The sequence below is a fragment of the Myotis nattereri genome (assembly GCF_964212035.1).
Source record: "Myotis nattereri genome assembly, chromosome: 3".
NCBI classification, from domain to species: Eukaryota; Metazoa; Chordata; class Mammalia; order Chiroptera; family Vespertilionidae; genus Myotis; species Myotis nattereri.
The window spans coordinates 126,032,712-126,059,524 of NC_138077.1; the positions used below are offsets into that span (position 1 = coordinate 126,032,712).

At 43.4% G+C, this 26,813-nt stretch overlaps 1 protein-coding gene across 1 annotated transcript in view; it reads right to left on the minus strand.

The window, feature by feature from the left end:
* F13A1 (coagulation factor XIII A chain) overlaps positions 1 to 26,813 on the minus strand; it is a 188,057-nt gene that overhangs the window by 44,671 nt on the left and 116,573 nt on the right. The window contains exons 7-8 of the mRNA XM_081087925.1: positions 23,885 to 24,059; positions 20,891 to 21,029 (exon numbers count right to left, since the gene is read on the minus strand). Of these exons, the coding sequence (XP_080944051.1) occupies positions 20,891 to 21,029; positions 23,885 to 24,059 (314 nt within the window). The remainder of the gene's footprint in view (positions 1 to 20,890; positions 21,030 to 23,884; positions 24,060 to 26,813) is intronic.

The window sequence follows — 26,813 nt, forward strand, 5'->3', positions numbered from 1 at the left end:
AAGACCTGAAATTATGTGACAGTACAGAAACAAATGAGCACCTGAACCCGACTACACGACAGAAAATCTTCATAGAGGAACAACAGTTAGCGGTGGGGCGGTCGTTTCCGCAGTGTTTGTTTATAGCACTGATGAATTTCAGATCCAACCACCACCCAGCCTTTTCCTAAATGTCCTTCAACATTAGTAACTCATGCATCTCCCCATCTCTCTCGTGAACAGCTCAACATTTATTGGCTCCATTCAGAGGTATTTATTTAATTATGCACCCATTATGTGTCAGGCACCATGCTAGGTACTGGAGATTCAACAAAGATCAAGACATAGATTTTGCTCATAAGTAGCATCACAATCTAGGAGAAATGGCAAACATGTAAACCAATTAGTCAAACATTTCATAGGCTTAAACAATATATTCCATGTAAAACACTTTACGTCTGGCACATGGTAAATGCTTAGAAATGGTAACTCGGAGATGTTTAAAAATAATTGATGTGATGCATGCTACACTGGAAATTCATCTGAGATGCAATACATCTCAGTGGGAAACTCTTAGGGCATAAGGGAAGGCTTCACAGCAGAAGTGACCTTTGAACTGAGTCCTGAAGTTTAGCAGGTCAGCAAAAGGAGGAAGAACAAAGTCGTGGAGGCATGAACTAGCCAACATGGTGTATTGGGGAACTCTATGCGGTCCTTGTGGTTGGAGGGAAGCTTGTTTGCATATTTGTGTGTGTGAGAGAAGAGAGATGGCAGGTGAGGGTGGACAGGAAATCACAACACTGAGTGCCAGGCACCATCCTAAAGCCTTTCTGTATGTTAGCACATCAGATGTTCCTAGCACCCTATCAGAAGGGCACTGTTATTTATTATCCCCAGTTTACAAGGAGGAAACCGAAGCGCAGAGAGGTTAAGACTCTTTCCCAAGGTCACACACAGCTAGTTGGTAATACAATTCCAGGGTCCATGCTCTTAAACGCTGAGTTATGCCATAGGTAAAAGTGAGGTTGTGAAATCCCTTTATCCCAAGTTAAATATTTGGGCTTTATTCTTAGGAAAGTTAAATTTGTAGTTCTGTATTTGTGAAAGGTATGTGAAGAGGCAATATGGGAGATTGAACCAAGTTACCTCCTCCCCCACCACACACACACACCAAAATAATTCAATAGTTGCAATGGATCAAAAATCTGTTCACTGAAGAGGTGGTTTTCACAGTGGAGAGGGAGAGGAGCCACTGGGAGGTTCAACTGCTGTCTTATGGAGATGTGGAGGAACCAGATGAGCTAAGGAAGACTTTCACATTTGCAGTATGATGGTTCTGTTTACCAAGACTGAATGAAGGAGGAAGGGAAGAAGGTTTGTGTTGAAGGAGGTGGTGCTGGATGGGTGACAAGTTCGTTTAGGATATGATGAACTTGAGTACCTGTGGCAAATCCAGGAGATGAAACCCAAGAGGGATTTTTGTATACACATGTGACACTCAGGATTTGATGAGGAGGAAGCCCCTGGCATCTTTACTGATGATGGAGGAGAGTGAGGGAAAGAGCCAGACTAGGAGGGAGTGGGAGGGGAGAGGTGCAGTGTAGATTTCTCAGCCAAAAGTGATCTAGACTGTGAAAGGAAGAAGAGCAGATAGGGCAATGGCTGGAAAGAATGCAATGTAGGGAAGATTGTTTTGCTTATTTTTACATTAGGAGAGATTGTCATGCTTTTAGAGAAACAAATCAGTCAAGAAAGAGTGAGAATAGAAGAAGAACAAGGATCCTTGGCCTAATGGCTCAGTTGATTGGAGTATAGTTTCTTCTACCAAAAGGTTGCAGGTTCGATTCCCAAGCAGGGCATATACCCAGGTTGCAGGTTCCATCCCTGATTTGGGCACATAGGGGGAGGCAACTGTTGGAAGTTTCTCTCACACATCAATGTTTCTCTCTCTCTCTATTCCTCTCTCTCAAAAATTAATAAAAACATATCCTTCCGTGAGGATTAAAAAAAAAAGAAAAGAAAAAAAGAATAAAGAGGGATGGAAAAAAGAAGGCTCCAATAAGGAGGATGCAAGGGGTCAAAAGCAGAACCATGGACAGGTGTGGGGAGTGAGGCATTGGCTGCAGGGAGGGAGGTGCAGATGTTCTAGTACAATGGTCAGCAAACCATGGCTCGTGAGCCACATGTGGCTCTTTGGCCCCTTGAGTGTGGCTCTTCCACAAAATACCCATGCGGGCGTGCAGGGCGTGCTGAGTTGACTTAAAACTTTAAGAAACGTTTATTAAGTTAATTTTAGGGAACATTGTGGAGTGAAAGAAGATGTAGTGTCGAGGATTGAGAAAGGTATGTTGAGATGGTTTGGACATATAGAGAGGATGAACGAAAGGAGATAGACGAAACAAGTATACAAGACGAGTGTGGATGGGAGAGTTGGAAGGGGTCGACCTCAGCGAACGTACCTCAATCAGATTGAGGATGTTTTTAGCAAAGACCAGCTTAGGAGTACCCTAATTAAGTTAATAACAATGTACCTACCTATATAGTTTAAGTTTAAAAAATGTGGCTCTCAAAAGAAATTTCAATCGTTGTACTGTTGATATTTGGCTCTGTTGACTAATGAGTTTGCACACCACTGCTCTAGTAGATCAGGTGGGGTATAGAGGTGCTGGGGTAGGAACATGAGGTTGGCTCTACTTGAGAGCCTCTGTCTTTGCTCTGAAACTGGGAGAAAGGTCGCCATATTAAACAGTGACTGCTGCCTCCCTTTAGAACGGTGAAGGTTGCACTGTAGGCAGAGAGATCCAGACAACGAAGCAATAAAACATTTGCAATCCCACATGGACACAGTCTTGCTTCCTACACAACATGTGCTGCTTACCAACCCTGACTTTCACCAAGACACCGCCACCCTAGATGAAAAGGCTCCAGAATCCCCTGATTTAAATTTAAGTACCTTGGGCAAGGTTAAGCCTTAAACAAGACAAACAAGATTTGCAGTAAAGATCTCAGACAAAAACTTTTATTTGAGGATGATATTGTTTCCTATAACCAGGAGATGGGTAAAGTTTTATTTTCTCTCATTATGATATCTAAGTAGCTATTTGCGATCTCTTCCACTTTAAGCTATGACTGAGGCCTTACTTGTATATTTAGAGTGGAAGAGTTTACTAAAAGGATTGGGAACTTGTAGGCAGTGGGAGAGATGGACAGAACTAATTATGTGCTGTTCACCTCACCCAGTGCCTATGAGTTCAGTGGGGTTGGGTTCTAGTCAATGCTTGGAAAGCCAATGGTTGGGCTCCCAGAATGGCGGTGAGCAGAGGGAGAGGATGATACCTCTGAAGCAACGAGCCTTACTTCCAGCATGCTGTTCCCTGTTCAGCTATGGCCAGGGGAATGAGGGTTCCCTTTTGGCTGGATGTTAAGTATTTCTGGGTATACGTACTCACCTTTTATATTTCAAGCTCCTCCATGAAAGAGGCTGATAATTACAGACATTTCCCAACTCTCCAGGTTGGGAAATCTACATGCTTCCTATTTATAGCTTCATTATCTAGATGCTCAGTAGTCTTTCTGCTTTCATCCTGTAGTCTCATCGCATGTGTAGAGTGTGTGGCTTCAATTTGGGGCTCTGTCTTGTTCACCATCATGTTCCCAGCACCAGAGCCAGCCCTTGGGAGGCACTCACAAAGTCATGGTTGCTTAAAATGTCAGGCAGGTGTAATTAAGCCTTTGTTTTTAAGAGTCAAAGTTTTATATTTTTCTCAGAGCTTCATTTGAAGCCTGACTTTGCACTATACCGTTGAAATGTGCAGTGTCTCTTTAAGGTTAAAAAATGCATAAACTCTCAAAGCTATTTCTTTTCCTTGTTGCCTTGTAGCAGTGTCAAAATTAAAACAAAGCCCCCATTTCACTGAGTGTTGTTATTTAATCAGGTTGAAGATAACTTTTGGGGGTGGATAATGATGGATGTAACTAGTGAAGAACACATTTTTGCTTTATGTCATTTCCTGTACACTTCCTGCAGTGACAGTGATTTCTGGGGCGTCTTTCAATTAGGCAGTTTCAGAACAAAGGACCCAGAAAGTCTCCACCAAAGGCAGCACCTCGCTAGAAAAATAGCACCGTGCACTGCTTGGGGACCCTTGGAGCCAAAGGTTATCCTTTGACTCAGTAAACCCCTTTTCTTGGAATTTGCACACAGGAAATAATCACGGATGCAATGGGAACATAAGAATGTTCATCCTTGCATTATTTGTAAGAAGGAACAATCGCAAACAGCCCAACTGTCCAATATGTGATTAGTGATCTGAAACACAGATAGAAAACTATTCAGCCATACAAATGCAGATTTATGTTTATTAGGCAGAAAAGATATCTGTGGTATATTAATTTTTTAAAAGCACACTACAGAACACCATATACAATGTACATGTCAAGTGTGAAAGGCAGAATTTTAAATGACCCTCACTCTTGTATAATTTTCTCCCCTTGAAATCTATGAATAAGATGGGATATCACTCCTGAAATTATGTTACTTTACATGTCAAAGAGGATTTTTCAGATGTAATTCAGGCAATTAATCTGTTGCATTTGAGTTAATTAAATGGGAGATTACCAAGGTGGGCCTCACTTAATCAGGTGAGTCCTTTAAATGAGCCTAGAGGTCAGAGACAGAACAAGCCAGAGACATTCAAAGCATCAGAGACATTGACTGCTGGCCTTGAAGAAGAAGGTCGCTTACATAAATGTTAAAGCTGCAAGGAACTGAGTTATTTCATGAACCTAAATGAGCCCTGAACATCAGATGGACAACAGTCCCAGTAACACTGTGCCGTCACTTGCGACCCTGAGCAAAGGACCCAGTTTACTTGTGCCCAAACTCCTGACTCACAGAAACTGACGATAAATTCATGTTAAGCTGCTAAGTTTTTGGCAATTTGTTATGCAGCAATACAAAAATTAATACAATATTCAGAGACATATCAAAGAATGTTTACCAAAATGTTGATAATGTTGAGTAGTTAGAAAGAATATGACTCTTACTTTTGTGCTATTTTCCTGCAATGTTTGAAATTTTTGTAATAAATATGTACTAGTTACCCTCTTTCAATAAAAACATTAAGAGGACTAGTTTTTATTAAAAGAAGGTAGAGCACAGTTCAAAATCTGCCCTGGTTCTAACAGCTGGGTAAGGTCTCGTCCAGATTGCTAGCGCCTATGGGAGGGTGGAGAAGTAGACGAGAACATGGCTGAGACTACGACGGGCTTCAGAACTCTGTGTGCTATTAATTCAAAGAAAATAGGATGGGTGATTGAAGCCAAGAGTCCTTTACTGCCTTTAACTTTGCTAACTGCTTAAATACTTCCCTAGGTCATCTCATTTACAAACGGTCCAGAAAGGCTTCAGAGAAATGGATTCCCTAAAAGGGAAGAAAGAGGTATGAGCTTGTAACTTTGTTTCTGTGGCTTTGCAAGGGCTCAAGGGAGAGCACAAGCAAGGTCCAGAGAAAGTCCTGGAGGAGATGCTTTGGACCAACTTCAAATGTCAACCAAGTGTTTGAATTCTTTTATATTAAAAATGGCAGGGGTGGAAGAAAGTCACTCATCTAACTTGCAAATTGCTTGTATGTTCATAGAAAATGAGCACAGCGCCACGGCTCTGGATCTGCTGATATACTTCTAATACAGATAGTGCTATTGGTGTCTAACACGACAGCACATCCTGGAACTGTGAAGCTTTGGCCATTTCAGTGGCAGCAGGGTTGGGGTGGGGTCAGAGTTGTTGGAAAGAAGGGGGCAAGCTACTGTATTCTGAGGGGTGTCTAAGAAGACATTCCAAAGTGAGAATGAAAGCTCTGACCCAGAAAAAAAACTCGTCACTTAGGAAAGGTAATGAAGCAAGACCACCAAAAGGGATTGCGTGGAGGAAGGGAGGCATGCCAGAGGACCCCCGGAGTTGCTGGGAGCTGAGAGCTGGAGCACACGCTGCCTCGAGTGCAGCTGCCCACTGTCAGGGCTACCAGAGTGCCGAACCACGAGGGCACGCAGGGTCTCTCTGGGGTCATGTCAGTCAAAGGCCAGAGGCCCAGCCAGGTGGATACCAGGCCAGTCCCCCCTATAGGGACCAACTGACTATCAAGAAAAAAGATAAGATGTTTGCTTTTGCTTGTCTCAAGCAGGGAAGGGGCCCTACAACACTCATTGAGGAGCAGGTTTAAGCACAGTCTGATATAGCAGGAGAGACTCTATTTGAGGGGGTTGGAGATGGGGGGCAGGCTTAAATATGTACTGTAACTTCTAAAATGAAAGTATGAGGTATAGTTATAATAGTGGTGATAATCAAAATGGTTACTGACTACCCAGACACAGACATGAGCCAAATGGAAGCTGCAACCAATCAGAAAGGACACTCACTCTTCATGCCAGTTAAGTCCTACCATTGCATACTGGACAAATGCCAACCCAAATGTATTAAATTACATATACAGTATGATAGTGCTTAAGTTTCTTTCCATTTTCATAGTTATCTGGGAGTGTGTCTTTCCTCAGTCTCGAGAGTATAGCCTTTTAACTCTCTTAGGCTTCCAGATACTGATTTCTTGAATATTTATTAAGAAAATTCTACAACAGCTTTGCTAACAATAATTTTTAGAAAATTGGGGGATGATCACATGGATTTCTTTTCCCCCCTCATTTGATAGTTCCCCTTTTGTGATTATCTGTTTTATTTTTTCACTGTGGCACCAGAAAATGGAACAGCCAGAATAAGACTACATAAGGCCAAAACAATGCAAAATAAGACAAATAAACAAATAACCCTCCAAAATCCTCAGGAAGTAGGTAGCACTCATTCACATAAGGCACATTTGCCATCACTGCTTAATAGAAGTTCTGTTACTACTCTGGGTTCCCTCTGCTGGATTCATTTTGAAAATAAGGCCCTGTCCCTCTTCACTACTCTCTCAGTAATAGCAACTACGAATTGATATTCCACCTAAAAATGAAGAAAAGGTTGGATTTTCAGAGTATTTGTTCGGATCATGCTAATATGTAAAAGACGTTCTGTAACAAATTCTGGCTATGTTTATCAATAATTATTGAAAAAAGTGTTTTAAAAATATAAGCACAGTCTTTGTAGGTACCAAAGTTACTGTTTTGCATTACAAAGCTGTTCATGAGTATATGATTCCAAGGTTGATCTTATTTATATGAAACTTTTCTAGAGGTCTTATTCATCAGAAGAAGAAATTAATTTACATTCAGTAAAGCATAGGTGGTGCATATTTTATTAGCTTTTAATTATTTTAAGACTGGTAAACTTTGACTGGTGTATATTATGACTCTCTTAGGCAGAATTTCTGATTAACCAAAACATGACATTTTTCTTATTTCTATGAAGACATTTTTGGAATGTCTTCATAGAAATACCTTACTGCTTTCTATGTGGTTTATCTTTTGGCTTCCACTTTCTTTTTCATTCTAGTTTCCTGAGAGGTATTTGTAATAACCTCTAATTTTTTTAACTTCCCAAACTTTCTCTTTGTTCACTCTCAAGTGGGACTTGGGTAGAATAGGGACTACAGGCCATTTTAGGAGCTACTCTAGATGTGGGACTAGGGTGGGTGTATAATAGGCATGTGAGAAGAGTCTAGAACAGTGACTTTCAACCTGCAGAAGAAAAGTCCCTTTCTAATTTTAAAACAATTATGTTGCAGCAGCCCTTTATTATACAGAAATGAAATCCATAGATAGCTTTCTATACACACAATTTCTCAAGTTTCAATATAATGCCCTATAATGTACCAGGAAGTGGAGGAGTAGGAGGATATATGTCAGGAAGATGATAATAGGCACCAAAATATTCCTACAAAATGTAAAACCTTCCAGGAGTATGGTAGACCCCAACTTGGAAGCACTGTAGTGGTTAAGAGTACGCTCCTGGGAAACACTACCAGACTGGCAGAGTAAGGACCTCCAAAAACTTCTCCTCCGTAAAAGCAATGGGAATATTAGTAAACATGACCAACTTTTCTAGAGCTCTGAAAATGAATCAAAGACTTCCAACAATCTAAGGAGAATTTATTCATTAAAAACAAATGAATTTCAGTAAGAACAGTGACCTTTGTGACATTTTAATTTGCCTTATTCCCACACCTCTCTCCACTTCTCCAAGGTAGTCTTGAAAGCCAACAGCCTTACAACTATAGAAGTGATAAAAAAAAAATTGCAGCCTTTCAACAAATGAAAGGGAGGAAATGGTTTTGGAGCTTTTTGGAAACCCCATCGTCAAAGAATTGTCACTATCTAACCTGTCTGAAAGCTCTCTAAAAAGCTCCGTTCTCAGGGATTATTTTAATTTGATCAGATTCAGAGATCACTCTGTGCAAACAGCCCTATTCTTAGGATGTTTTCCAAAAACAATTAGGAGCAACTATTTAACACCATAACTGCCTGAAGAAGGGATACAAGTTGGGTATAATAAAGGCTGCTCCAAAACACTTAAAAGAAAAACCTAGGCACTGAGATGCCCATGAGGGTTTTGAACAACTCTAACATACTCTGAGAGTCTGGAGTATGGGGCTGTGTGCATATCCAGGAAAGCCCCAACAAAGTCCTAATCTCTCACCTTTGGCTGACCTTGAGGCTCTGTACAAGCAGGGAACAAAGGCTACAGCAGAATTGATTGTAAACTTCCTGCTGGATCATTGAAGACATTCCCCCTCATACATGCACACAGAGCTCCATGTAAGACTGAGAACTTATTGGTTCAGGGTATTTAAGGAAATCTGTCCAACTGTTAGCAGCCTACTAAGTTAACTCAGTAGAGAAACTTTAGTGACCGGACATGATAAAGAATACGGACTTTACAGAATTGGTCCAGAAAAGTCACTAAACAAACAAGCAGCAGTAGCAGTAATAAAAACAGTAACACATATCCACAGATTCTGGGGAGCAGGACATCTGATTTTCAGAGTTACCATATTTATTATTTAAAACTAGAGGCCCAGTGCATGATTTCATGAACAGGTGGAGTCCCTTGGCCTGGCCGGTGATTGAGGCCTATTAGGGGGGTGCGGGGGGGGGGGGGCACCGGCCAGCGGAGGGGTCACAGGAGTTTGGCTGGCTGATGGGGCTGATGGGGGGACTGGTTGGCCAGGGGGAGGGGCCACAGGATGTTGGCTGTGGGAGTTCACTAACCACCAGGGGTCAGCTCCTGCATTAAGCATCTGCCTCCTGGTGGTCAGTGCATGTCATAGTGACTGGTAGACTGGTCGTTCTGGTCATTTCAGTTGTTCAGTCATAATGGTCGCTTAGGCTTTTATACATATACTAGAGGCCTGGTGCACAAAAATTTGTGCACTTGGGAGTGGGGGGAAGGACCTTCAGCCCGGCCTGTGCCCTCTCACAGTCTGGGGCCTCTCGGGGGATGACCATCTGCTGGCTGAGGCCTGCTCCCCAGGGGATTGGGCCTAAGCTGGCAATCAGACATCCCTCTGGCAGCCCGGCAGCCATCGGGGGATATCCACTTGCCAGCGGGGACAGGCCTAAGCTGCAGTCAGACATCCTAAGCGCTGCTGAGGAGGCAGGAGAGGCTCCCACCACCACAGCTGTACTGGCAGCCAGCAGCCTGACTTGCAACTGAGCAGAGCTCCTCCATGTGGGAGCTCACTGACCATCAGAGGGCAGCTCCTGCATTGAGCGTCTACCCCCTGGTGGTCAGTGTGTGTCATAGCGACCAGTCATTCCCAGTCTTTCTGCTGTTAGGGTCAGTTTGCATATTACCCTTTTACTATATAGGATAGAGGACTGGTGCATGGGTGGGGGCCAGCTGGTTTGCCCTGAATGGTGTTCCAGATCAGGGTGGGGGTCCCGCTTGGGTGCCTGGTCAGCTTGGGTGAGGGGCTGATGGCTGTTTTCAGGCTGTCCGCACCCCCTTCAGGGTGGGGGTCCCCACTGGGGTGCCTGGCCAGCTTGGATGAGGGGCTGATGGCTGTTTTCAGGCTGCCTGCACCCCCTTCAGGGTGGGGGTCCCCACTGGGGTGCCTGGCCAGCCTGGATGAGGGGCTGATGGCTGTTTTCAGGCTCCCCGTACCCCCTTCAGGATGGGGGTCCCCACTGGGGTGCCTGGCCAGCCTGGGTGAGGGGCTGACGGCCGTTTTCAGGAGGGCCAAGACTGCAACTGAAGCTCCCAGTCTCTCCTTTTTTTCTTTTCTTTTTTTTTATTCTGGGATTTATTTACCTTCTGTAATTGAAACTTTGTTGCCAGCTCCAAGGCCAGCTGGCTGAAAGCAGGTATCTGGGGTTTGTTTAGCTTCTATAATTGCAACATTGTTGCTTAGAGTGCAGCTCAGAGCCCGGCTGTGGCAGGCGGGGAACCTTGGCCTCCTCCATCACCGGGGTAACCAACCTCATGTTTGCTTCAGCTGCCTGGCTGCTGGCCGCCATCTTTGTTGGCAGTTAATTTGCATATAACCCTGATTAGCCAATGGGAAGCGTAGTGGAGGTATATTTAATTACCATGTTTGTCTATTATTAGATAGGACTAGTGGCCCAGTGCACGAAATTCATGCATGGGGTGTGTGTCCCTCAGCCTGGACTGCACCCTCTCCAATCTGGGACCCTTCAGGGATGTCCAACTGGTGGTTTAGGCCCAATCCCTCTTGCAATCTGGGACTGCTGGCTCCTAACCACTCACCTACCTGCCTGCCTGATCGCCCCTAACCACTCTGCTTGCTGGCATGCTCGCCCCCAACTGCCCCCCCACCAGCCTGATGGCCCCCAACTAATTAGCATATTATCCTTTTATTAGTATAGATAGATCCAGTTTTTAACAAAAATTGTAAGACACATAAACAAAACAGAAAAGTATGGACCATACACAGAAAAAAAGGCAGCCAAGATAAATTGTCACTGAAGAAGCCAAGACATTACACTTACCAGACAAAGACATTAAATCATTTAATTGTGTTTAAAGAACTAAAGGAAACAATGAGAGCAATATCTAACAAACAGAGAAAATTAATGAAAAGATAAAAATTATGAAAAGAAACCAAATAGAAATTCTAGAGCTGAAAAGTACAATAACTAGAATGAAAATTTCAAAAATGTACCACAGGGTCTCAAAGGCAGATTTAAGTAGACAGAAAAAAGAAATAATTCAGTCAAGTTAAAGTCAATTGAAATGATCCAATCTGAATAACAGAAGAAAAAATATGAAGAAATATGAACAGAGCCCCCCACACAAGTGAGACACCATCCAGTGTAACAACATACTTATAATGTGACTCCCTAAAGGAAAAGAGAGAAAGGAGCAGAAAAAATATTTGAGAAATCATAACTAAAATCTTTCCAAATTTGATTACAGACATGAATATATACATTTGAGAAGTTTAAAAACTCCAAATATAATAAACTCAAAAAAATATATACACCTAAACATCTCATAGCCAAACTGTCAGAAACTGAAGACAAAAAGAAAATTGAAGACAGCATGAGAAATGTGATTTATTATGTACAAGGGAGCATCAATAGGATTAAAACTAACTTCCAATCAGAAACCACGAAAGCTAAAAACCACTGATATGGTGTATTCAAACTGCTGAAAGAAAAATTGTTAACCAAGAATTGTATATCTTTCAATACTTTCCCTCAAAAGAGAAAGTAAGGATAACTACATAGAAAAATAGGGAACACAGTTTAAAGGTATACTTGTTTGTAATTCTTCTCCTCTCTAAGTTTTAACACAACTTCATAAAGCAATAGTTATAAAATTGTATTGATAGTCATATAATGTAGAAAGATGCAATCTGTATTAAACAACAGCACAATGGGCCAGAGGAATGGAACAAAGTTATTGTATGCTACTGAAATTAAGTTGGTATTAATCTGAACCAGATTGTTTTAAGTTTTGATATTAATTGTAATCTCCAGAGAAACCATTAAGAAAAAACCTGAAAAATATATAGTTAAGGAAACCAGAATTAAAGTGATATACTAAAAATATATATGTCACACAAAATAAAAAGGTAATGGAGAAATAGGAGAAGAAAAGGGGCACAATACATTTAAAAATCAAATGGCAAAATGGCAAATTTAAATCCTATTTATTAGTAATCACATTAAATGTTAATAGACTAAACACTTCAATCAAAAGGCAGAGATTGGCAAGATAGATAACAATACATGGTTTAACTATATACTGTATACAAGAGATACACTTTACATTCAAAGATGCAAATAAGCTGAAAGTAAAAAAGATGAAAAAATACACTGCGCAAATATAGCCAAAAGATAGCTGGATTGGCTACTTTATACCAGAAAAAGAAATAGACTTTATGACAAATAGTATTAGTAGAAACAAAGGAGGACATTCTATAATGATAAAAGGATAATGCTATCAGGAAGACATACAATAATCAACATATCTGCATCTAATAACAGAGGTAGGATACATATGAAGCCCAAACTGATAGAATTGAAAAGTGAAAGAGATAATTTAACAACACAACCAGAGTCAGGGTGCACGGGTTGGATGAAGTGGGTGAAGGAATTCAAAAGGTACAACTTCCAGTTATAAAAGAGTTAAGTCATGGGCTTGTAATGTACAGTATGGTAACTATGGTTAGTAATATGGTATTTTGTATTTAAAACTTACTAAGAGCTCTGGCTGGTTTGGCTCAGTGGATAGAGCATCAGCCTGTGGATTGCTGAAGGGTCCCAGGTTCGTTTCTGGTCAAGGGCACATACCTGAATTGTAGGCTCAATCCCCAGTGTGGGGCATACAAGAGGCAGCTGATCAATGATTCTCTCTCATTGATGTTTCTATCTCTTTCTCCCTCTCCCTTCCTCTCTGAAATCAATAAAAATATATTAAAAATAAAATAAAATAAAACTTGCTAAGAGAGCAGTTCTTAAACATCTTCATCACATACACAACCTAATCCAATAAAAGGGAAACATGCAAATTGACCATACCTTTGCTAACCCCCAAGCCACACCCACCAGCCAATCAGAGCAACTATATGCAAATTAACCCAACCAAGATGGCGACCAGCAGCCACCACGGAGCTGGAGCAAGCAGGAGGCTTGGTTGCCCCGGCGATGGAGGAAGCCAACCTTCCCACTTGCCCTGGCCGGCTGTGGCCTCCGCTAAAGGCAACAAAATTTCAATTATAGAAGCTAAATAAATCCCAGATACCTGCTTCCAGCCAGCCTCCACTGGGAGCTTGGGTGCCTGGGGGCTGTGGCATGCATGCAAACAGCTATCAGCCCTTCACCCAGGCTGGCCAGGCACCCCAGCGGGGACCCCGACCCTGAAGGGGCTGTGGCCAGCCTGCAAACAGCCATCAGCCCCTCACCCAGGATGGCCACACCCACACTGGGTGAGGGTCCCCGCTGGGGGCCTTGGCCAGCCTGCAAACAGCCATCAGCCCCTCACCCAGGCGGGCCAGGCATTCAGAAGGAACTCCCACCTTGAAGGGGGTGTGGCCAGTCTGAAAACTGCCCTCAGTCCCTCACCCAGGCTGGCCAGGCACCCCAGCATCCCAGCGGGACCCCCACCCTGATCTGGAACACCCTTCAGGGCAAACCAGCCAGCCTCCACCCATGCACCAGGCATATAATAAAAGGGTAATATGCAAATTAACCCTCATAGCAGAACGACTGGGAATGACTGGTCACTATGACACACACTGACCACCAGGGGGTAGACGCTCAATGCAGGAACTGCCCCTTGGTTGTCAGTGCTCTCCGACAGGGGGAGCTCTGCTCAGCCACAAGCCAGGCTGACTGCTGCCAGCACAGCAGTGATGGTGGTAGCCTCTCCTGCCTTCTCAGCAGTGCTAAGGATGTCTGACTGCAGCTTAGGCCTGATCCCCTGGGGAGCGAGCCTAAGTCAGCAGGAGGACATCCCCCGATGGGTCCCAGACTGTGAGAGGGGACAGGCCGGGCTGAGGGACTCTCCCGAGTGCACAATTTTTTTTGCACCAGGCCTCTAGTATTTTATAACTATGTATGATGATGGATGCTAACTAGACTTATTGTGGTGATCGTTTTGTAATATATACAAATATTGAATTACTAAAGTCCCGGTGAATGAAATTTGTGCATGGGTAGGGTCCCTAGGCCTGGCTGGCAATCAGGGCCGATCTGTGGGGTGACCAATAGGGCAATCGGGGGGCCCATGCTGACATCCACCTTGGAGGTGACCGGTAGGGCAACTGGGGTGTGGCACTGCCTATTTGCCATCTGGCCCTGTCCCCCCACCACCACCACAGATCGCCTCCCTCTGTGGAACAACTGGGATTGGGAGGCCCCTACTGACACCTGCATTGGCTGGCCTGGGGCCTGCAGGATGGGGGCAGCTCCTGCATTGAGCATCTGCCCCCTAGTGGCCATGTGCATCATAGCAACTGGTCGTTCTGGCATTTGGTCGATTTGCATATTAAGCTTTTATTATATAGGATTGTCATACACCTGAAACTAATACAGTGATATGTGTCAATTACACTTTATTAAAAATAAACAATTAAACAAATAAAAGTTTGAGACTTTAATGCTTCACTTTCAATAATGGATAGAACAAACAGGTAAAACATTAGCAAGGAAATAGAAAACTATGTATATAAAACCCTAATATGCAAATAGACAGAATGGTGGAACAACTGAACAACCAAACAAGTGGTCACTATGACGTGTGCTGACCATCAGGGGCATGTGCAGAACATGGCGGGCATCAGCAGCAGGCAGCAGAGCACAGAACATGGTGGGTGTCAGCTGCTGCAGGATGGTGGAGCAGGTGAGCGGAAGCACCAGACCAAGGTGGGGTGCCAGTCACTGTCATCAAGGTGAGCCTCTCGTGGTTACTGAAAATTCTTTGCTCCCATGCACCATGGTCCTGCCCGGTGCTTGCACCTGCTGCCAGCACCAGCCCCACTCACACCCAATGCCAGCGCCTGGTGCTGGCCCTGATCGCTCGGAGCTGTCAGCAAATGTGAGGGGTGGCTGTCAGCCCCAATCGCCCCTCTGTTCCTGAGGGGCAATTGGGGCCGGCAGTCGTCACTCGCACCTACTGCTGGCGATGGCCCTGCTCACACCCACAGCTGGAGCCAGAGCTGCCACTCACGCCTGGCACTGGTCCTGATCGCTTGTTGCTGTCAGCAGATGAGAGCGGTGGTTGCCAGCCCCTATCGCCCCTGAGGATTTCTCCATCTCTCCCTGCTCCTGAGGGGTAATTGGGGCAGCAGCTGCAGCTTGCACCCGCTGCTGGCACTGGCCCCAATCGCTCTGTGCTGTCAGCAGGTGAAAGCGGGCCCAGTGCCATCAGTGCGTGGGAGCAATGGTGGGAACGAGGCTGCCGGCAGACAGGGGACCAGGGGCCACAGTAGGAGGGACCAGGCGGAGGTACGGAGGATGGGCTGAGACCCACCCCTATGCTCATCACATCCTTGCAACCCACAGTATATTTCAAGGTGCATGAGTTCATGCACTGGGCCCCTAGTAATCCTATCTAATAAAAGAGTAATATGCAAATTGACCATCACTCCAACACACAAGATGGCCACCCCATGTGGACACAAGATGGCTGGCAGGGGAGGGCAGTTGGGAGCAATTGGGCTGGCAGGGGAGCAGTTAGGCATCGATCAGGCTGGCAGGGAAGTGGTTTACTTTGAATTTATATTAGTTCACACAAACACTCCATCCATGCTTTTGTTCCTGCCCTCCGGTCCAGTTTAAGAACCCATTGTGGCCCTCGAGTCAAAAAGTTTGCCCACCCCTGGCTAGACTCTAGGCCCTAGAGGAATTAACCCCTTCAGAAAGGCAGGCAAAGAGCTAGGCTTCCTTGATGTTGCATGTGAAGAAGCTGTAAGGGGCTAGATAGATCATGAGAGTTAGAGTGAGTTTCATATTCAACCCTGTAGTCATGATAATACAGGATAATTCTGTATGAAACTCCACTCCTTCCTGTCTGGTCTTCAAAACTGATTTATCTGTGGTTTTCTCATCTCAGCATGTGAACAGCCCCCCCCTTACTCTCCTGGGCTCGGGTTGGAAGCCCGTCCCCTCCTCTCCGTGACTTCTGGCGCACACTACAGCCTACCTTATATGTTTTATGAAGCGTTTTCTATGTGCTTATCTCACCCACCAACGCTGGATGGAGCTCCTCAAGGGCAGTGAGCTGATTAATTTCTTTCTGAATCCTTCGCGTCTAGATATTTGGACATGGTGCATAATAATGCTTATTGAATGAATTAAATGACATTTATTCGGTTAAATGAGCATTTACATTTTTTTCAACTAATTCCATTTATTAAGTTCTTGTTCTATGCCCTGCACTCTGTTACATGCTGGCAAAACAAACAAAAATAAATTAGATGGGACATTGCTCTCCATGGTAGGGATTGCATTCTGGTGAGGGCAAGCCAAAAGATGGGCAGAGTTCTTTCACCTAGAATGACCAACTCTGCTCTGTCCTCTGCAGCAAAAATACCCAGGATAATGCTTTCATTAGCTAGAGAAGCCTTTCATTGAAATACCTTTCACAACACTAATAAGTGCCACCATCCCTTTTATCATTGTTTCCATTTCCATTGTGATTGTCATGTAATGAGGTGATTAAACTGACTCTTTTCAAGGTGAGGCCAAACAGAGACTTCTCCACTGCCCATCGGACTGAGTTGGTACTCTCCTCCTCAATGAACCCTCATGTCCATATTCACTGTGAACTGCAGCTCAATGTTGCTCAAACATCTTCATTGTGTCCACAGTGATTCATTGATGCCTTCCCCAGATGTTGTGCATAATTCAAAACCCATCAGCACACTCGGGACAGGCGGCTTAAATTGCTCCTTCCAGGATATCTTACCTGCGTTGGCCCGCTCGGAATTTCATTTGCTACCCCGGAGGTCCAATTACTCTGCCTGGCTAAGTTCCTCGGCCCCTCCCTCTCCTGAATGGCTAAGAAGCTGACTCTTTCCTCTGTTGGCATCAACACCCTGCCCACTCTGTGCAAAATTGCTGCCACCGGTGAGGGAGGCTCCTCAGAGGGGAAACCCACCATGCAAACCAGAAAGCAGGCAAATAAGCAGCCAGTCCCTGTGTTGATAAAGGGAGAAGAGTCTGGACATGGGGTGAAATCCACACCTCACCTCCCTTGGCTTAACAGTGCATAGAGCATGACACCCCCACACGCATTCCTGTGCTCCCCTCTGAGCCCTGGGGCTGGCTTATTTCTGCCCCGGGGTTGCTGGACCTGGCTGAGTTGTGGAGAAGAGGACACCCTGAGCTTTGAGACCCAACCAGAAACATTCATTCACCACAAAATATGTACCATCAGGACCTCAGTGAAGAGACGGTGGAGGCACAAGCGAGAGAAACCAGAAGTCATTCTCATGGTTTCTTGGAAGGAGAGGAAAGAGCAGGGTAAGGAGGACAGGAGCCACCTGACAAACTGAGAGGGCGTTGGGGCGAGTTTGTTTGACTGGAGCCTGTGGAGGGAGTGAATCTGGGGGCTTGGGTGAGACCAATTGCTCCTGAGACCTCTGCGAGACAATTCCCTAGCCCGTGGTCGGCAAACTGCTGCTCGCGAGCCACATGCGGCTCTTTGGCTCTTCCACAAAATACCACGTGCGGGCACGCACGTACAGTGCGATTGAAACATCGTGGCCCATGCACAGAAGTCGGTATTTTGTGGAAGAGCTGGTATTTTGTGAAAGAGCTACACTCAGGGGGCCAAAGAGCCGCATGTGGCTCGCGAGCCACAGTTTGTCAAGCCGCAGTTTGCCGACCACTGCCCTAGGCAATGTGTTGCGCTGGCCTTTCAGGGGTCAGTGGATGTCCACCAAATCCTCCCGCATGAACCTCTGCCCCCAGTGACCTCCCTGCAGCTCAGGCGCCCCTGTTTCTCATCTCATTAGGAGGCGCTGGGTGAGCAATGCTGGCCCAGCACTGCGGTAAGTACTTCGCCTGCGTTACCTCATTTGTCACAGCTACCCCATTCGGAAACGTCACTATAAGATTACCCGCATCTACTGGTAAGGGAACTAAAGCTCAGAGAGGTACAACCTTTTTCTCAAGGCCACACAAGTAACGCCCCAAGACAGCGTGACTGTGGTGGCCATGTGCTCGCCAATATATCAGGGCAGCCCCACGAGCCCCTCAATCAACGAAGGGCTTAGAAATACTTCTGTTCTGGAACATCCGTAGCTTCTGGGCTCCACTAGTGTTTTGCACAAGGGAGGCACAAATTTCTGTTTTTGTTTTAAAAAATACCCCCAAGTAATAGAAATAGCACAATCATCTTAGCACACTGGCACCCCTCTTATTCTGACTGCTTCCCTGTGCTTGAGTTGATGATGACATACTGCCTCTAAGGAATTTCAGCTGTGTGGTAATAATGAAGGCAATGATAACAACTGACATTTATTAGGCACCTATTATGCTTGGCTCTGTGCTGAGTCAAGTAGAAAATTTTGTCTCCAGAGGAGAAAAGAAAGGCACAGAGAGGTTGTGCCTTGCTCAAGATCACACAGCTAGTCAGTGGCAGAGCCTGGCCTCGGACGCAGACCTGGCTGAGCTCTTTCTTCCCTGTGCCGCACGGTCTGGCATGCCATGAGTTTTAACATCAGCCATCCAGTTAGCCAGATGGTCAGTTATTATATATTAGGAGCCTGCTATGCCAGCCCCTAATGTGGGGAGGGGAAAGGAGCTGAGGGCAGTAGCCTGGCTGTGGAGGATGAGTGAGGGTCCCAGACCAGGGAACATAGTCCCAGGGTGATGGGAAATTTGGGGAAGGTGAAGAAGGAGCTCAGGGTGACAGGAACAGGGAAAGGAATTTGGAGAGGGAGCTGAAAGATGAAAGGGTTACCAAGACCAAGCTCTATCAGCTTCACAATTTTGTATCAGTTTTGTTTATGGCTTCCTAGGGATTTATGATGGAAGGCATTTGGATCAAGGAATAGGGAGGAATAATTTCAAACTGCAGTTGACTACAAAGGCATTTTGTGTGTGTGTGTGTGTGTGTGTGTGTGTGTGTGTGCAGTGCGGAAGGCCAAATAATTCTCATTTTGCCATTTTCGACTGTCACAACAGGCTTTTGGGGGCTATTTTGGTCTGTTTTTGTCATTTCATATACATGCAGGGCTGCTATACTGTGATTCCACGGGCTTAAATGGTGCTTTGAATTACTGTTCAGTTTGCAGAGGTGAGGTTTTGTCTTGCCTGAACTCTCCAGCTTACCATTGCTCAGCTCATTCCCTGCAAATGAACTGCTGGTTTTTATTCATAGCAGCACTTTGCTACTAGTTCAGCGATTTCCTTCTTTCAACATTCTCAAAAGAGCGTTTACTGGTTCTGGCGAGTTAATACTACTCCTACAACTGTGATCCATTCCTGTAACATGGGGGAGTTAAGGCACTTCTAACTTTTAATTTCTCTTAAAATGAGCTTATAACTTCCTACCATCTCCGTTTGGCTGCTTTTACAACTGACAGTGTTTTAGCTTTATTTCTTTGAAAGAACACCCAGAGGAGACACATTTTTGGCTTGGAAATCCCACCTAGTACAATGCCTGGCAATTTCCTCCCATACAGACCTTCATAAATGTCCATTAAATTTGAATTCTTTTAAAAATAAATATGTTCTTATTGATTTTTTAGAGCAAGAGGGAGGGAAGGAGAGAAAGAAACATGTATGTGAGAGAGAAACATTGATCGGCCACCTCTCACACTCACGCTGATCAGGGATCAGCCCGTAACCTGAGCATGTGCCCTGACAGGGAACTGAACTGGCGACCTTTTGGTGCACCAGCCAATGCTCAACCAACTGAGCCACACTGGCCAGGGCGAATTCCCCCCTCGTTTTAGAATATTTTTAAGACTCAGTGGGTGCCATGGAAAAAGGAAATTCCTTTGGAATGTTAAACTCCCTGTAGCCAGCTGTGATGCAGTTGTTCAGGGCAGCGAAAGAACTGTGTGTTTGGTATTTGGTAACCATGTCAACCTGACTCTTATCTCTATCTCTGAATGAATGATGATTTCACAAATCAAGGAGAACAACATTTTTTTACACTCAAAGATCAATCCTATATTGCAAAGGCAAAAAACCGATATGGTCAAAGTTCAGTTGGGTTTTATTTTCAGTGTACCAGATGTGTGGCCTTGGGTAAATGACTTTAACCTCTCTGGGACTCGGTTTCCTCTTCTGTAAATGGAGATATTAATAAGCACCGACTTGCCGAAACCGGTTTGGCTCAGTGGATAGAGTGTCGGCCTTTGGACTGAAAGGTCCCAGGTTCGATTCCGGTCAAGGGCATGTACCTTGGTTGTGGGCACATCCCCAGTGGGAGATGTGCAGGAGGCAGCTGATGATGCTTCTCTCTCACTGATGTTTCTAACTCTCTATCTCTCTCCCTTCCTCTCTGTTAAAAAATCAATAAAATATATTTTTAAAAAAATAAGCACCGACTTGATAAGAATTAGATAAGATCATGAACACAGAAACTGGTGCGTAGTCATTGCTTAGTAAATGTTAGCTATATGACCCTGAGTGTATTGACATAGACAATACACTGGGCTGGGCTCCCATATCTCTGTCATTCACCATAATGTTCATAAACTAAAGTAGAGAAGAGCTAGTGCAGGTTCTAGCCACTAAAACAATGGCCTTTATCAGTGGTTTCTGTCATAATGAGTTGTCCCACCTTTATTACTAAGAACCCAAACTGCCTGTTCAGTAACATTTCTCATTCATTAGGTGAAAACACTCTCTGACAATCATACATTTCTGCCTATGGTATCGAACAGTCCTTAAAATAGAGTAGAAAGAAACAGTAGACCAAGTCTGTCCTGTGGGAAATGCGTAATGTCACTTTACTTTGATATCGGCAAATGCTCTTGGAAATCAAACTCACCACACTGAATCCTTGGTGAGTTTGGAGTTCACATTCCCATCTTCTTGCAGGAAGATGTCCATTTGCAAATTGGCATCATTATCATGAGCTGAGAAATAATTGGTAACAACTCTTGCTGGTATCCCAAGGCATCGCAAAACTGCAGGAAAGAAGGACCACAACGAACCACGTCACCAAAAATTAATAAATACATAGGGAGCAATCCCTTCTCATAGGGACTTTCTTCTTTGACAATGTCAAAGGTCAGAAATAACAAGAGTAAAACCAATGAATCACCAAAGTAGTAATTAGTTTATTGTGCATATACCAAAAAGACAGTTCACTAACCAGGAACACTCAAAACAAAACATGGAAGGAGGTGCAAGGATATATTATCCTAAACCAGCTTATATAGTGAGGAAACGGTGCCTGTTTACTCTTCACAGTGATTGGTTATATTAGGATATTCTTAAAAGATAGGGAATTGGTCAGTGGTTACTTTATTTATTTATTTATTTATTAATTATATTGACCTTAAGAAGCAGTTTAAGGTTTGCCCATGATTTTCATATGCATAAGCAAGAAATGATCAAGGTCATGTTAGCCTTGCAAAATAAGCTCAATTGAGCTTTGTCTGAGCAAACTGTTTCTGTTCAGGAAATCTTCTAGGCTAGACTCTGTTTTTCATTTTAATGCCAACTTGAAAAGCCCCATTTGTACATGTTGTCCTCAGATATTCCATGCTGGAGAAGGGGCTATTATCAGGACCAAAGTTGCAGAGAGAAACCTTGCTGCAGGGTCACTCAGAATTGCAGTTGGGCCAGATGAAGTCAGCTGGAACAGAAACCCAGTAACTGCGTTCCAATGTTTGTTGCAAACCATACGATTGTCAAAATGGTATTATTTTAGCCCAGCTAAGGGGACTATGCTTCTGAAGATAAAATTTAAAAATAGCTAATAGGAAGCTAGGAATGTACGAAGCAGGTCCTCAGTGGGGTTTGCTTTCTCGGATGGAATTTGCTCTGTGACGCTTGGTGGAGGGTGACACCACAGATTCATTTTAATTGTTAGGTAACAAATTGCCAGGATGCATCTCTTGCCATATGTACCTATTGATTAAACTTAATCCAAATGCCCTCCCTGGCTCCCAGGACACCACACATCAGGGCTCATTAAAAATAATTCTGCTGACAATTTTAAGATTAATGACTTGGCTAGCCTTTTATTTTCTCAGAATAGTTTAGCATTTTTAACCAAAGACTATCCACCTCCTTCAATAGAACAACTTTGGAAGTTCACAATGGAGTCTGGAAAGGTGAAGCTTGACACTGGGGCACTAGGACCTCCTTCCCTCTGACTTCCCTCTTTGGGTTTATTCTCACTGTCTTTCTCCATATCATGCTTCTGCCGCTTCTAACTTTCCATCAAAGCCTGGAGTAGGTGTGGTGACCCTCTTATACAAAAGGCATACATGGATGGAAGGTGCTCACTATTTCATCTGGTTCTAAGCCTGAAGGAATTACACTGGGATAATGAAATTGTACGCAGCAGGACATGGTAAGGCAGAGGGCACTTCCGGTTTTCCTGGAATCATTTCATAAGAGTGGCTGCCTCCACTGGGTGCTGTAGGCTTAGTTTGCAAACCATGAGGGAGGGGAGCTACTATCTTGAAGTTCATGCTTCTGTCTAGAACTTCAGAGACCAGCCCTTTCAGGAGACAGATATATTGACCTTGACTGCTCTCAGGAAATATACATATTTTCCTTTAGTCCTTGGGTATACTCAAATGGCTGAGAAAATAATCTTATTCATTTGATGCCAGGGGGAAGAAAAAAACCCCACAATATAAAAATCATGATTTCTCCTCACTTGGATCACTGGCTAGTTATTTTTTAAAAAATATTTTAAAATTGATTTTAGAGAGAGAAGAAGGAAGAGGGATAAAGAGATATAAACATTGATCAGCTGCTTTCTGCACGCCCTCTACTGGAGACTGAGAATGCAACCCAGGCATTTACCCTGACCAGGAATTGAAACTGGGACTTCTTGGTCCATGGGATGATGCTCAAGCCACTAAGCAATACAGGCCAGGCTAGTTCTTAGACCATAACAACTTTGAGTTGAAACTGACAGACTTCATAATAATTTATTTTTAAAAACGGTCTTATCCCTGCTTCTAGCCTCTGACCCCACCTTGATTTTTCTGAATAATAATAATAATAATAATAATAATAAAATGTTAGCTTAGTAAAACATTCTTTATTAATGAGTAAGCAGAAAGGACACTCAAATTTATGCTTGATGTTTTCTCCAAGACTGTAGAAATGGCATGTGACTGAAGAGAATAATTCTGTTCCCATATGCTTTCTGCTATGGATTGGATGTTGGGTGAATTAAAAGCCAGAAAGGAAGCTAGGGAGTGATGATTGTTCATTAACTTCTGATACCTAATTGCTCAGGGGCATCGAGACTCACGTGTAAAAAAGGAGATTAAAAAAATGGAGATGAGACCACCTGCCACAATCTCTTCCATAGCTACACTAAAATTAAATAGATACATTTACAAAACCTCTCAGTGATAAACAATAAGCAGCTAAGCATATTTATAAAACTTCTCAATAACAAGTAAGCATTTGTTATTATTTTTTTAATTTTAAATTTGGCTAATTTAACCCTTTTTAAATGCTGGGGGCTTACTGAAAAGAAAATGCCATATTCTTACCTCCACACCCTTACTTGGCCCCTGGGGCCCTCCGTTTCTCTGGATGTAGAATGATGGATCATGTAGGAAATAGCCCATCATTCTTTCTATAAAGACTCTGAAGTCAAAGAGAAACTATGAGAATATATAGCCTGGAATAATTTAATTACACATTGACTACATCTCAGAACAGTCATCTATAAATTCTTTGGAGCCAACAGGGATTGCTAGGTCTCTTTGCCAGGTTATAGATAAAATGCCATGAAGTCAAATTTCCTTTACATTAAAAACATATTGCTCAGTTGGATACTTACATGTGTTAAAGACACCAGCAAAAACCCAGCACTGACCATACCGAACTGGGTTCTGAGAACTCTGATATTCCAACAGAATGTCAATGCTTCCAGTCCAGGCTGATGGGGGCACGCCATAGGCATAGACATTGTCCCAGGATCCAACCAGCACACCTTCATCATCTTTGGAATTAACCTAAATGAGACCACAGGTGGTGAGAAGAAAGAAATGTCATTTAGAAAAGTTTCCTCTAGACTCTGACATTAGGCAAGATAAGACTTCCAGTGTCTTCCGTATATCCTACATGATGAAAACGGTTCACTTTTGTTTAATCCACTGTTGTGTTGTCAGGGAAAGTGATGTAATAACTAAGTGTGCAAGGAGAAGCGAAATAACTAGACTGCCTCTTAAACAGCATGTAATTTTATAAGGTGGCCTTGAATAGCAGATAGGAAGACTTGTCATGTCTTCTCCATGTGCTTAGGGGAAGACGCACATAGGGTATTTGGTTTGGTTGAAAGAGTGTTGGAGAATGATGTGAGAAAGAGAGGAAGACGCTTGCGTAAGAAAACAGTTCAAGTAGGGATCAAGTAGGGATTTTGTAGAAGGATAATTTAAAACTGATAAATGCAAAAGGTTTATAGGTAGAGCGAGGGGCCAAAGTCTCATGGTTTAAAGGGATTTTGACTTTGATGATGAGTGGCAGACACGAATGAATTGAAAAATTAAACAGATGCTGACATGGGAACCATTTAAAGTTAATAAGAGACTTCCGGTCAAGATGGCAGCGTAAGTAAACATGGTACTCACTTTCTCCCACAACCTCATAAAAATTACAGCTGAACTACAGAACAACTATCATTTAGAATCACCTGAAAATGAGCTGGCTGAAAGTCCTACAACAAGGGAATTAAAGAAGCAGCCATATCTAGATTGGTAGGAGGGGCAGAGATGCAGAATGGTCTCATCCCACACCAAGGTTGATAAAACTTAGGAGGAATATCTCAGTTGATGGAGGTCCCCCCAGAGAAGTGGGAGGTCCCAGCCCCACACCAGGAAATGCAGAATCTCAGGCACCTCCATGGACCAGCTCACTCAGAGTCTGAATTTTAGCAAAATCCTCAGGTTATTTGTGTCTATATTAGTTTTGGAAGCATAGGTTTAGACTAGACTGAGAAGACATTAGTAAGCAAAGTGAAACATGCAATTGAAACAGATGTGTTTGGATTGTGAAAACCCCATAAGATTTATGAAAATATGGTGAGTTTTTATGTGTTCACTACCTTGCCCACTAATGGCTCAGCATTAGCCCTTGCCCAGACCCCTCGTAGGCTTGCTAAGTTTAGCTGTATAGGAATCTATCTAGGGGCTGGTGGCTACAAAAGGCCACCTATATAATGGAAACAGTTCCAACAAATGCTTGGTGTCATGAAACAATGTGGCAGTGTCAGGGACCTGCTAGGAGCTCTGCCTGGGTATCATGTAAGAAGGCAATGCTGGATGAAATAGAAAATACTAGAAGAAAACAATTAAGATGTGCAAATACCTCCTACTCTCAATGACAACCCCTCCACTAAAATATGAAATTTACTCTATCGCTGAGCAGAATTTCCCAAAGAGGGTCCTTCTGGGAGTGTTCTGTAGAAGATCCCCATTCAATTTGACTTAGACATACTGTTTTCCTCCTTTGACTCTGTCCAACCAGGTTAAAGTGAAGGTTACTACCCAGATCATTTGTTTAATGTAGAAAAATGTAATTCTTTGAAGATTTCTGAAAGACCCTATTAACAAACTCATGCCTTTGATGTAAACTTTGACTTTATTCTGTAACACCATGACATGACTAACTTGCAACAGGGGTTAACCAGCCATTTTGGCTTTATTCATGATCACTACTTCTCACTGCATTTGATTATCTAAAATTCTGCCCACTAATGGCTCAGCATGATTATCTAAAATTCTGCAACTATTATAATGGAGCCTGAAGAGTGCTTTCTAGGGCAATGATGAGGTTTGGTCTTTGTGGACAGATAGATTCAACTCTAACTCACATGACCATTTCCTTACCCTTATCATTGAGAAATAGAATTGGTCTTATGAATCTCAGGGGCAAGTTTCTAAACTATGGTTCGATGACTGATTTTCAAACAGAAAGCCATTAATTAGAAGCTATTTATAGCTTATGGTTGAACTCAATAAGCTAAGAGGAAGAGTAAGGGAAAAAGTCATCTCCTCTACAGACCTTTTAATTGTTAATGCTGAGCTTTTCCCCTGTTGTTAGATAAATCACGACTATCATTTATTAGCATTTGGCCAGATTAGCTACTGTTTTCTAATTAGAACATTGATTTCTGGGGAGCCCAGACACTGAAACAGGTAAGTCTTTAGTTACATATGGGAAGGGTTAAAGTAATAACTTCCTCCCTACACAACAAGATATGTTTGGGACACTTTAAAGGCATCATTTTTTGTGCCACATTGGGCTGTTTTAACACCCTATTATGAACTCAGAGACAGACCAGTAGCAGAATGAAATGTCTCAGTCTTGCATCACAGATGGTCAAGGAGACAACAGGAGCCCAGGACTTCGGGCAGGGAGCATTATTAAACTTAATTAAGGTTTGCATGGAATTGTCTTCCCATAATAGCTACAATACGGAAACATGAAATACCAGCCCCCCCACAAAAGTCACTGTTAGCAACTCAGGTGCATAACATAATTCAGTAAACTTTAAAATCTGGTTCCCAGAAAAGATGAGGATTGTGGAGTGAGGAGAAAGATAACATGGCTCAGCTCCTAATCCTAACCTGAACCCGAACCCGAACCCAAACCCTAACCCTAATCCTAACCATCAGCTCTTCAGAAGCCTGTCAACTCTACACAATCCTGAGATTTATCATTTATAACGGAAAATCTTGAAAGAAACAAACTGAATGAAAATGTAGTTC